At 39.9% G+C, this 13,246-nt stretch overlaps 2 protein-coding genes across 6 annotated transcripts in view; both read right to left on the minus strand.

Annotated features, from left to right (window-relative positions):
- LOC146328271 (clathrin heavy chain 1-like) overlaps positions 1 to 616 on the minus strand; it is a 33,926-nt gene extending 33,310 nt beyond the window's left edge. For 2 of the 3 annotated variants that reach the window (XM_084717179.1, XM_084717178.1), the window contains exon 1: positions 255 to 614. In XM_084717179.1, the coding sequence (XP_084573305.1) occupies positions 255 to 296 (42 nt within the window). In that variant the 5' untranslated portion in view covers positions 297 to 614. Of the gene's footprint in view, positions 1 to 254 lie in introns of all 3 variants that reach the window. The other variant, XM_084717180.1, reaches the window with a different exon arrangement.
- A 2,246-nt stretch (positions 617 to 2,862) lies between these two features.
- Positions 2,863 to 13,246, minus strand: part of vaspb (vasodilator stimulated phosphoprotein b) — a 43,724-nt gene continuing 33,340 nt past the window's right edge. The window contains exons 5-14 of one of the 3 annotated variants that reach the window (XM_084717183.1): positions 10,912 to 11,009; positions 8,855 to 9,093; positions 7,636 to 7,757; positions 6,784 to 6,835; positions 6,625 to 6,652; positions 6,467 to 6,506; positions 6,205 to 6,261; positions 5,569 to 5,638; positions 4,461 to 4,518; positions 2,863 to 4,358 (exon numbers count right to left, since the gene is read on the minus strand). In XM_084717183.1, coding sequence (XP_084573309.1) covers positions 4,324 to 4,358; positions 4,461 to 4,518; positions 5,569 to 5,638; positions 6,205 to 6,261; positions 6,467 to 6,506; positions 6,625 to 6,652; positions 6,784 to 6,835; positions 7,636 to 7,757; positions 8,855 to 9,093; positions 10,912 to 11,009 — 799 coding nt within the window. In that variant the 3' untranslated portion in view covers positions 2,863 to 4,323. Of the gene's footprint in view, positions 4,359 to 4,460; positions 4,519 to 5,568; positions 5,639 to 6,204; positions 6,262 to 6,466; positions 6,507 to 6,624; positions 6,653 to 6,783; positions 6,836 to 7,635; positions 7,761 to 8,854; positions 9,094 to 10,911; positions 11,010 to 13,246 lie in introns of all 3 variants that reach the window. The other 2 variants (XM_084717182.1, XM_084717184.1) reach the window with 2 other exon arrangements.

The raw sequence follows: 13,246 nt of genomic DNA on the forward strand, positions 1-13,246 counted from the left end.
CCCCATGGTCGTCACTGACAGCTAACGTCGGCTAATGGTGAGTCGACTAGGCAACGGCATCAGTGCAATGAATGAGCGTCGCTAGCCTGAGAAGCTAGCCGTTAGCTGCTGGCTAAACGGGGGAGGGGAGGTCATTCATTTGCTGCGGGTATTGACGTTAAACGTTAGCTCAGCTAGCAAGCTGTCAAACGATCGTTACACCGGGAAATCAACGGATGCTTGTGTTTATAGAGCCTTTAGATTTGCTCACATACCTGCAGGTGCTCCTGGAAGCGGATAGGTAGGATTTGAGCCATGGTGGTTTCCTTGAGCTTCTCCGGAGTCCTGAAATTCTAGCCGTACAGCTAGCTAGCTTAGCTAGGCAGTAGCACCGCGCTAGCTACGACCTCCTCACTATATGTGTAGGTCGGAGCCAGTCAGTGAGAACAAAAAAAAAACACGATAGAAGGTCAAGATGCAATGTTGTTAATCGTGTTTCCGAAATCTGGTGTCAGTAAAAATGTTAAATATATCCCCCTTCTGTGTGTGCTTTCTGCACTGCATCGATGGATAGCAGTGGCTACGGCTGATCTTCTGTCCAAAATCCGCAATGGCGGCGGAAACAGCTCAGAGGCTTCTCCCAATCCGGAAGCATCCAGGGAGCTCTGGAAGGACACTGGCTCTGGTCCTGCTGTGCTTAGGATGGGGATGAGAAATTTGAAGTTTCCTTTTCAGTTTAAGAAAAATAATGCAATTTGTCTGTGTTTCTAGTCTTGACAGACTGTGGTGTCTTATCCATTAAATCATGTCATAATTCGCCTATGTACGTCAGTTCCGTAACAAATTAGTACACTGATTTTTTTTTTTTTTAAATCTATGACAGCATGTTTTTAAAGCTTTAGTCCATCTATTTATCCAGGGGTGTCAAACTCATTTTAGTTCATGAGCTACATACAGCCAAATTTATTTTCAAATAGGCCAGATCAGTAATAATATTGCATAACACCTGCAACATTTTCCATTTTTTAGGGTAAAGATTTATATTCCGAAAATGTTGAACCATGCCTTTACAAAACAGTCTGAGATCTCCTAAAAAATACAATTTAAACAAAGTCTGTTTTTACACATTCAGTCAGTCCACAGTCATTACTTATGCATTATAATACACAGATCACAGTGGGTCTCCAAATGCACAAAAAATCTATATATTCTGGAACTGGACAATGTAGTATTTTACTTCTTTGTGATTTGTACAACTTTTCAAGACCCAGAAGTGTTTCATTTTCCATACATTTCTAATCCTGTGTTGTAATGCTGGTATCATCACACAACACAACAATGATGAGGAAGATGATTAAATTATCCCCTGCCCTACAAACAATTTACAAATCAAAAGTTGTTAGTGCATTAGCAAAAGGGGTCCCCCAATATTTCTGCACAAGCTGCTGATCAACAATATTTTGCACAATGTTGAATATTTTTAAATATATCCACAATAAGTAGTCTATTTTTTCAGGGGACTGTATTCTTGTCTGGAATTAATGCCTACTCTGAAATTTTTTAGACTTTGCAAACTCATCCAGTGGGCCAGATTGGACCCTTTGGCGGGTAGGTTTTGGCACATGGGCTATATGTTTGACACCCGTCCTTTGGGCCAACTATTTACCTTTCAGATAAAATATTACAGTTTGGAAAATACACACATTCTTCACATGTGGTAAAACCATGCCATTAAAATGTTTAACTTTACATGACGGTACAGTCAGTCTGCACATCTTTGTCTTGAAACTAGAATACAGTCATGAACCACAGAGCTGCAAATTTTCATCCAATGAGGCAAAGATCTCTGAAGTTAAATCTTATTGATTTTATTTTTTCTATTTCAAAACATTTCTGTGTCAGGCTCTGATTCAAATATTTCTGCTCAACAGATGAGTTTGGATTAGGGTTCTCATAATTCATTAATTAATCATCACTAATAATTTAACAAATTAAAAATGTATGAATCGATAATTAATTCATGTAGAAATGGCAGTAAGTGTGCCTAATTTGACACTTTTCTGGTAGAACCAATTGTTTTTAATAAGAAACTTAAAATAAGAAAAAAAACAAAAAATGAAAAGGGAAAAATAAAAAGTGTTTTGTACCCTTAATTATTAATGATTAATTGATTTTTAGCATTTTCAACTATCGATTAAGGAAAAGCACAAACTTTGCAAACCTATTAGGAAGTGGCAGATCTGATACTGGCCAAAATCACTGGATTGGATATCAGGGATTTGTATTTCTTTCTTCCAATAAAATCCATCAGCCTACTATATCAGATAAATGCTAGCACTATCATCATGTCAGCTGTGTTGTTTTATTTCTTTTTATTATTATTATTATTATTATTATTATTATTATTATTATTATTATTATTATTATTATTATTATTACTACTACTACTATTATTATTGTTATTATCTTAAATCTCTTTTTTTATTTTAAGCTCAATTGTGGGGAAAAAGCAAATGGCAATTTATGCAATATTTTAATTTGGAAAATCTAAATAGTGAAAAGATGTGAAAAAGTTTTTAAAAAGCAAGTATATAACAGAATCATGTTTTGGGCTTCAGAGTAGACTATGTGATTCATAGTTTAAGCATGATGTTTTAAGATGACTATGTTAAGCAAAGTGCATCCATACAAATGTATTATTAACTGCTTAGTTGTTTCAGAGAGGGAAAAAGATGTATTGGATTGGTATCCGACATGACAAAGTAGTATTGAGCCATCCCTAGTTTGGATTTCAATGTAAGGAAGTATAGCTCAAAAAGTTTCATTAGTCTGAATTCAAACCACGCTACAACAGTATGCAAAAGATGACTCAAGACAAAATAATGCATTTCAAGAAGCAGCTGTATTCGACTATAAAGGCATTTCTAATCCAGTGTCTCTAAGCTGTTTTCTTAATATTTCAGTGTAAAAAGCCTAGACTCTATTAGAAAAAAGAAACAGTAAACCCAAAATAACATTTCATAAGAAAACAATCATTGAAAAAAAGGAAAACAAAATCCCCATTCACCAGTCATTTCAATTAAAATAGAAACACCATTTCATTTTTGCTAACATTTTCCCTCAAAACAAATATATATTTTCCTTATATATATATATTTATATATTTATTCTCAAGGCAGTTGGTCATGGCCAAATTAATTGACCTCATCATGGCCATTTTTCATGTTTCAAAGTTAGAAAACATAGCTAGAATGGAAGAAAAATAACTAGCGGAAGCACAGTGTGGGATCACTGCACTGGCCAACAAATATCTCGTTTTGAGTGAGAGGGAATACGTCTGTCAAGGCAGTGTGGCACACAGACACACTTCCTCTGGAACAAGTGCAATGCAAAGAGAATACATTTCTCACACATCATAAAACTACAACACACTCCCCTTTCACAGCACTCAGGTTGTCCATCAGATTCCCTTTGCTTGTCTCCTCTTCCTCCAAACTTCTCTATCTGGCAGCAGTGAAGGCGTCTGTTGTGCTGTTTTAGTTCTTAGCCATTGGCGGGAGCTGAAAGTCCACTTGAAGGAGAGATACTGCAGTAGTCAGGGAGTTGGGGTCTCTGATCCATTCTCGATTATTGTTCTTTCACCTTCAACTACCATTACATATACAATAAACCTACTAGCAGATGTTTTAAAAGAACTATCTGTAGCAGTATTTGAGGTTGAACACTTGTTTGCCAACTGAGAGAGAAAAAAGGATCCCAGCATGCCAGCATCTTGCTTTTACAGTAAAAGTGTGACTAATGCATTGTCCCTGAATACTGAAGACTGCTCTGTCAGTAAATGGTGCGTCTGATAGCAGGAGGGAGAAGACACAAGTAGCAGGATTTCTGCAGAAAAGATGGTTATGATGAGCGTACATGATGATGAATTGGAGGAGCAACTGCGGCTGAAGCTATGTGCTCTGAATTGTTTCAGATGAACAGAACACATGGAGGACACAAGGGGACGGGATGGATGAATGAATGAACAGGGGAGAGATGGGATAGATGGGATCACCGCCGCGAAATTTAGTGAGTGATCTTTGAAAGTGCCGGATGGCGATGTGAGAAGGTTCCCTGGGTTACCATTTACATGAAGTGAATATGCATGATGGACACATAAGCAAGTATGCTCACGTGTGTTTGTGTCAGAGAGAAAGAGAAAAGAGAAAATGTGTAGGAAAAGAAAAAAGAAGAAGAGAGAAATCCCTGGGCTACATGGGAGGGCACAGTGGAGGAGAGGTCCCAATGTGGCCTCAACCACCTCCATCTATCACATCCCTCTATTACACCTGACACTCAGCAGAACTATGTGCTTCTCTTTTGCAGCTCCTGAATAAAGGCTGTGACAGGAGAGAGGAGAAAACGAGCATTAAGAACCCAAAATACTGTATACTGAAGCAAAATAGTTTTTATAACGAACAAACAACACAAAGTAATCTCACCTCCAATAATTTCCTCCTTGACTTTTTGTAGTTCTTTTCGCACTTCCTCCAGGATCTCCTGCAGAATATTGATTGAGAAACAGATGGTCAGTCACAGTGATACAGTGGTTTAAAGGACTAATGTGTAGGGATTTAGTAGCATTTAGCAGTGAACTTGCAAACCTGTCGCGTCAGCCACCCGTTCTGAGCATGTAAGAGAACCTATGGTGGCCACAAAAATTGCTAAAGGCCAAATCTAGAATCAATATTTGGTTTGTCTGTTCTGGGCTACAGCATGGCGGACTCCATGGAAAAGGATTCACAGCCTCTGTAGATATAAACAGCTCATTCTAGGGCAAACGCGATTATGCTCTAATGTAAACATTCTTGTGAATGTTTTATTCCATTTCTGCCAATAAATCACTGTAAATCTTACACACTGAAATTTCAAAACTTAGTCTGTTTACATGAGGGCTCATCACCTCCATCAGGAGATACCTGAAAGTACAAATAATGACGTAGCAGAGAAACTAAACTTCAGACCACAGAGATTCAGTTAAAACTACAAAAGTAGTGAGAGCTGACCACATACCATACCAAATGTGTATTAGTCTGGAAACACTCATTTAATTTCTGATTTCCAAGGGGTGCTATCAATGGTTGCAGACCATGATGCACAAACTTTCTCAAAATTGTAACTAAACAGTAAAATGTGTCTCTGAAAACATTTGTGGAAGGACGTAGGTAATGCAGTTACAGAATTGTGAGACAGATTTGATCAGCACTGCCTAATTGAACAGTTTCATCTTTGAGTGCATTGCACTCAAAATGAGACTTTTCAAATTTGGAAAGGCGACACTCCTCTGTCAGTCATCATATCAAACATGCTCCACACTAAAAAAGTAGTTGTGACTGTCCCAACAAGCCAGGACAGTTGGAAATCTGTCAGTGACCAGATGGATCTGCTAGAGCAAATTAAACATGAGCTTGGAGATTTGTCTGGTTCCCTCATACTCATCTATATGACATTTACAAAGAAAATCAGACTGTAAAGTGCATGTAATCACAGTAATTTTAGTTGAGCTCTTTTGGTAAAGAACTGATGCTGCTGAGGTGATGAGAAATTCACCTGTTTCATTTTCTCTAAATCTGAGTCATCCATCCCACCTGCATCGTTACTGTTGGCAGCAGGCTTGGCCCTGTAAGGAGACAAGAAACAGACAATACAGACAAATTTTTAATGTGTGTTTCACAAAAAGCAAAGAAGGTCCATGACACAGCAGGCCAGTGGTCAACCACCATAGCACCAAAGGGATGAAGGACTAGTGGATAGAAAGTTGCAGAAATGTACTCACACCCAGAGATGCAATAAGATGTAACATAATTTGATTTTGCATACATTTATGTACTGGCTGGAATAAGTTACGCCATCAAAGACAGCTGCAAAAATAAAAGGAGTGTCAGTATGCAGTAAAGTTTACCACAAGAAGACAGCATCGACCCCCAGCGCTCAAAAGTGACACGTAAAAATGAGCATTAATCACATTGTCAGGTTTCTTATTATACAGCTTTCAGAGGTAACACACTCAGATGGTACACCTACAGGTCCCCTGGGTGCATGCCATTCTCTGATCCATTAGATGGTGCTATCAACTGTAAAATATGCTACCCCAGTACGTAGGTTGCAATGATGCTGTGCTAACCTGAAGAGAAAAGAAAAGCAAGGGGGACTAAAGGTCAGGAGTGAATGGGACAACATGTATACCTGGAACCATGGGACAATGAGGACGTGGAGTCCATGCTCTTGGTGATGGAGTTATTCCTGTTAGTGAGACACACACACCCTCCTTAGAATGAAAATGGAAGACATTCACACACAACAGCACACTTGTCCACAGGCTGACATAGACGTTCACACAACCACATCCACGCTGATGGAGAACTGCTCTAAAGGGTGAGTTCAGACATGAGACACAAAACACCTGGGCGGGTGATAGCAGTGTGGAAATAACGGATTCCTGGATTACCTGGTCATAGATGATTTCTCCCAAGGTCTTCTCAGGGTGTCTGAGAGGGGAAATTGTATAAAAACATGTGCCGTTAACATTCACTTCGTGTGTTACATAAAATTAATATCAGAATGAGTGTGGGTGGCATGCTACAGATAAAAATGTTCAGTTCTCACCACTTTGACCTTGAGGCTCTGAATCATCCTGTATAGAAAAAACCGAGACATTCTCTTAGGAGTGAGTCATCCTGAACCCGTTTCTATTTTATTTTATAACTATCCTTCATCTACAGTGTTAGGCCACACACAAAAACATTTGTAAAAGCAGATCCTTACATTATCTTGTGTCTTCACAGGTGGCTTCTCTCCAGTGTCTGCAGCTTTTCTCCTGATGTAAAAAGCAATCAGAATCAGTTTTATTGCAGAGTGGGGATGTAGCTATAACAAATTTGCATAACAAAGACAGTAAGTAGAAAATATAAAGAAAGATAAAAAGCAAGAACTGCAAGTCAAGAAGCATAAATAGAAAATACAAAATTATTATGAAAATATAATACAAATATATACAATATGTAATTTAGGTAGGAATCAATCTCAGTTATTCCAGTTACAGTTATACAGCATGGGAATTTAAAAAAAACAATTATAGTTCCACGACATATACGCCATTTTAAAGCTACTACAGGGAGTTTTCAACTGATTATGAAAGATCCATTAGATGGTGCTATGAAAGAATCTGATGCCTCCAAATGACCTACATAAAAAAGTTAACAAGACCATCAGTCATTATTTACTTATCATTACTGCTTATCATTAATGCCTGCCACAGGGTTGGATTTTCATTCAAATCAGATGAAATGGGCCTGTGTTTCCATTTCCCAGGTAAAGTTACCATGTTAGCCAGTCAAAAAGAAGCAGGAGATTCTTTTTTTTTAGATAATTTTATTTTTGACATTATATTTTGTGGTTCTTACAGCAGACACACAAACACTTTTGCCCACAGGGCACTTAAAAATCAACAAAATATCCTTGTAGCAGCTTTAAACGAGATTATTAATCGGGGGGAAAAGGCATAGATGAGCATAACAACGATTTTATTTAAAACCAGAAATAGAATAAACATTATTGTTTAACTTAGTGTGGGCATTGTATTATTTTAACCCACTTCAAACCTGTAATGTCACCCACCTTCGTGCCAAGATGGCACTCATTTCACCCATCAGACCACCCCCTCCTCCTCCTCCAATAGAGGAGTTGCTGCTGCGGCTGGAGTCAGCTCTGCCTATTGGACCTGCACCGCCTCCGTCCTCCTGCTGAGGGCAGCAAATAGCAAAAAGGTACAGAGGAGTTCAACAGACTGTGCAGGCAAGATGACTCAATAAACCATCATTGACACAGGGAGCCTCAAAATTAAGAATGTCCCATTGTTCTGGGGACCATAGCACTAGGAACACAGAGATACAGTGTCTGGGAGAATTCTGGGACAATAGAGAAACTTTTCGTTAGAAAAACCTTATTGCAAATTTCCCAATAGAGGTTATTAGGACAAACTGGACACATATTGGTAATCTGAATGGTTTGGTGCGAGCAGCAGTAGACCTGAGGGCAGCCAAATCTGTATTTTTCTTCATCTCAGAACCCATCAGCAATGTTAATATGCAGTGTTATCGTAGTTGCTTTCTCATAATGTCTGTGCCCGAAAAGCTACATGCGCTAACTGAGCTGCACCATATTGGTCACTGTCAATACATGTGATCTCTTATATGTCATTTAATGTGTGGTGTATCAAAGTGTCTGAATAATAATTGCAGTTAAAATTTATATAATCATGTCCAACCTATTTTACTTGTCTTAAGGAACGGTTTAATGAGCAGCAATTTTAGAAAGAAATGGACGCAGATGAGTAATTAGAACTTGAAACAGCGTTAGATGACGGGGTCCATTATTTCCTACGAATGGTGCTCAGGAGCTCATGAGGCCAAAAAAAAAGACACTTCCTGCTGTAAAGAAATTACTTAAATAAGTGCATACTATCTCCAACTTGAATGAGGATGAAATTATTTAATTGTGTGGCTGTGGCTGATTACTTTTCCTCATAGTGACACAAGTCATTACGTGGGGTAAGTCTTTTTGTTCCAGTGTGCATCGGGTGACTGCAATTACATAGTTTGGCCACTGTCAAATCAGCTTCAAAGTACACCTACACAATTAATCGTAAATTCAATTAATATTTTATTCAAATATTAAGTACAGTATCCAAATCACAGAATATGCAATATTTGCATAATTAGAAAAGAACATGAAGGATTCAACTGTGCTCAGGTGTACATTGAGCTTAAAAGCAGGTACAAAGCAAGAGGACTGTCAAAATCCACTCATCTATGAAACAGTCTTATTATGTTCTCACCTTGGATACTTTGCGGAGTTTAGCTCCTGCTAAGGCCGCTGCCAAACCACCTCCTCCTCCGAGTCCCCCACCACCTCCACCTCCTCCAGCAGCGGGCAGGGGTGGGGCCGGTGGAGGTCCTGCGGGAGGTGGTCCTGGTGGGGGAGGGATACCAGCAGCCGGAGGAGGGCCAGGGGGTGGAGGAGGGGCTGGTGGTGGAATGGGAACTCCCGGGGCTGGTGGAGCTGGAGGAATAGAGACTAGAAAAAAGAGAGGGAACATCAGTAACTGTTCCCAAACTGTTTACCAATAATTTGCCAAAGATGGTGTGATGCAGGTACACTGTCCCAGAAAGCTGACCATCTTGGAAGAAAGGTGGTGAAATCATTGGTCTACGATCTGAAACAGCCTGTGTCAGAATTCTAATAATATCAGAAATTCAGGACCAAATTGCGACTGCTGCTACAACATGTGTATATACACCATTGAAAATACAGCTACCTGGAGGACATATATTTATATTTTCCATTTTATTTATAGCAGGAACAGCCAAATGTAGCACTTTACTTGAAAAAGTAGTTTATTTCATACTTTTATATGACCTGTGATGTGAATGTTGAGTGTGATGACGATACATTTTTCGTCCTCAACAGTTGCAATCTAGTTTACATAGCAGAAGAGGCAGAGTTACCAAAGTTATGAAGACAGCTGTCCAGGCAGCCAAGGAAGCAGCTGCGGTGACTACAGCAGCCACGGGGAACACAAAATTACATAAACATAAGTAATTTATGTATTTTTTAGAGATGCACCAATTTTTTTTTAAGGGTCTGACCTTCCGATTTTTCCAATTTTGGCCACTTCAGATTTTCAGTCTTTCTAACTATAATTGACAGCATTCACAAACATTTTTGCAACTTTTCTTGTATGTTCATAATAAAACACTGACTATTAAATATTCAGTAAATACTATTTTACATTTTCTCCAAAGTCCTCCAGGTTACAGCCATGCCTTAATATAGTTTTATATTAAGATTATGAATAGGGGGATGCGATCCTGCAAGATCATAGAATCTTGCAGGATTTTACGGGATGTGATTTCACGTGATCTCATGTGGAAGCAGATATAAACAAACCTGAGAAAGACTGTCTGGATGAGGAAATGTTTGAGGAGACACATCAACACAGGTTGTTTATTCTTCAGCCAGAACAGCAGGTAAGATTTTAACTGTCCCTCTGTGAACAGCAGTCTGCTGCTGGCTAACATTAGCCTGAAGAGCTACAAAGTTTACAGCTGTTTTGTGACATTGTCAGCTGCTCTGACTCGTTGTAGACTGTCTGTCTTCTCTTTATCCTGTTCTGGGAATCTGTTGCTGACAACAACTTCATGCAAGCATATGTCTGAGTGTGTAGCTGTGACCAGGGCTGTGGTGGGTGTGATATCACAGTTAGTTTGTGTGCTGCGCGCATGACGTGACCGTTGTGCAGAACACGCATGTGACAATGATGGGCATCCCTCGTATTTTTATCATTAAGTAACACTACACTGTTGTTGGATGAAAGTCACCAATTCATTTATTTGGTGAAGTTTGTTAAGATTTGGTACCGCGAATCAAATATAAAACCAAATATTGGTGTGTTTTCAGCCAGTAGGTGGAGGGAGGGCATCAATGGCGAAATAGCATTTTTTTTTAACCTCCTGAGAAACACAGGACAAACACAAGCAAATAGAATTATGAGGACTTTCAGGTTGAATGAAGTAAAATTGAACACACATCAGTAAACAAGCAGATAGATGTTTGCTGATGGCAGTAAAGCTCTGCTTGGATTCAGTTCACCCACGAAGAAGAAGAAGCTGCGATCTGCATCCTTGAAAGTGTACGACATGACTAAGATGATTACCAACTAATGAAAACATACTTATGAATATCATATACCATTAATGCCATATTCTGTCACTAAATCCCTGTAAATCTTACATACTGGACCTTTAGGAGAAGAGAAAGAGACTCTGAACTATGAGGAGCTACTAAGACTAGACTGTATTGTAGTCCTGTTGACCAGTCCAGGTGTTTCCTGACCTGCTGCAGCTTGTCTCTCTCTCTCCAGTCTCTCTCTTTCCTGCCGTTCTCGCTCCTGTCGCTCCCGTTCCTGCTGTTCCAACCTCTGCTGCTCCAACCTGCACACAAACAGACACATCTGTCAGCAACAAATACATGTAAACATGCTCAAAATAAATCTGGATGAACAGGACAGAAAAATTAAGCTGAAAGTTATTATATTTCATTTGGCTGTTACGATTAGACAGGCTAACCCTGAGATAAAGCAGAGAGTAACAAAGAAGAGGGGCATGATGGGTAATGCCAGCTTTCAGCAATCCCTTGTTAATGGGTAAATGTCCTGCAGATTATTTGATGATTTCTGCAACAGCCATTGTTTTCCAGCAATTGTGTCTAATTATAGTATTTGGGCCTGTTGTGGTGAGTTATAATCAGGATTTGTACTCAATATAGCGACTTTGGTGAAAGGATGAGAGGTGGATTTCATAGCTTCTTCTGATTAGCCTGCCACTGAAAAGTCACAGCTGGACATGGTGGCCTAATTCGAGCTGCCTCAATTCACTACCGCCCTCCTCTCTCCCCCAACACATCTGCCACTCGCAACAGCCGTATACAGAGCAGCACACGTGATACAACATACACATACACCCACTCAAAAAAATGCACAGGTTCATACACACAAAGTGAAAGTCACTGTGATTTTAAGCACAGCAGATCGACTTAAGAAAGGGAGAGGAGAGATAACGTCCATGCGTTTTTTTTTTTTTGCCATTTCTTTTACAACCCTTTCATACTGGTGAACATTGTGAGTCTATATCTACAAGCATTTATGCAAATAAAATCCACCAACACCTGCATCTATGCTGGATTTCAAAGGTTTTAAAAGCTCCCTAAGCCACAGTGCGTCAGCAGCCAGTGGGACTGCTGCTAACTTGACAGACAGTCCCTCTAGCCAATCACAAAGCCTCCCCGACTGTGCAACATATTACCTTTTAGTCTAAATGAGATTAAAAGGTTAATGCCCAGTCTATGCAGGCATGCATGGTGTCAACACAATGAGAAGGTGGGGTTGATGTGAGAGGTGTCCGCCTCGCTGTCTTTTTAACCTTTGACCTACAGGGGCTGACGGAGGGTTTAGCACCGTCAGGCTAATGCCATCAAATCCTCTACATATGCGTGTGTGCACACCCATGCCAACAGGGCTACCACAAAGCCAAGACAGCTTGACCTGCTATTGATTGTTATGCAACTGAACCCAGAGGATAGTTTGGTTCTGTTACAAACAAAGACCTCACATGAACCTCGTAGATCAGACAACTTGTCAAACAGGGGTGTCACAATTTAAATATTAAATTCAATATTTTTTTTCTCTCCATCACCACCTACCTGAAGCGCCTGGCACATGTCTGAAGAAAAAAAACACTCCAAAGACGACACAGCATAGCTTATTGACTGTTATATCATGCTTGATAACGCAAAGTCTTTCTTTTAAAAGAAAAAAATGAAATTGTAAACATAAACTGTAGTCATCATGGCATAAAACCAAACCATGTATTCATCTTTACAAATCAGGACTCAATAGTGTAACAATGGCATAGCTGTCAGTGCGAAAAATATTTAAATACAAAAAAATCAATCAAATTGTGAGCTAAAAATTGAAAGTCAAATTGATTTGTGGATTTGGAGACACCCCTATTTATTGTCTAAAATGATAAAATAACTTGCTCCAAAGAGAATATATTATTCAGACAAGTCCTAATATTGCTTATCTCTACTGAATCCAGCCTGCAGACCCAGAGGAAACCTGGCGATGCTGTCAGGGTTATCAGCTGCGTGCATTACTGTTTTTTTGCTGAATAAGGCCCAGAGGACACCCAAGGGGATTCATAATAAATTAAAGCTGCAAGCAGCGTTTTACGGGCCCTCGCACCCCCGCGCCACTCGGGGGGGCCGGCGGCCGCGGCCTCGTGGCAGGATTCGCCCCGGGCGAAGAGGCTCTGTGATTGTCACGGCCTTTTGACGTCCCCTTAAGGAATTCGACGTCGCTTCCTGACGCCGCTAGGTGGCGCTGTGAGTATGTCTCCTGCTTGTCACGTGGATGTGTTCAGACCAGGACTTCTATGACACTTGTGAAGTTTGGTGGGGATCGGACCATGTCCGCCCAAGTTATGGCAATTTCGTGTTTCATGGCGAGACATCAAACTTCGCCGCCACCTGACGGCCACACCCTTCAAAGGGGGCGTAAATCTTTAATACCTTTTGATCATAATGTTGTCTAGATGGTACACAGTGATTTTGAACCCGTTCTGATCAATCCTGTAGTAGGAGTTCGTTAAAATACGACACGTGAGAAACG

Source organism: Lutjanus erythropterus, chromosome 4 (assembly GCF_056507025.1).
Source record: "Lutjanus erythropterus isolate fLutEry1 chromosome 4, fLutEry1.hap2, whole genome shotgun sequence".
Classification (NCBI taxonomy): Eukaryota; Metazoa; Chordata; class Actinopteri; order Lutjaniformes; family Lutjanidae; genus Lutjanus; species Lutjanus erythropterus.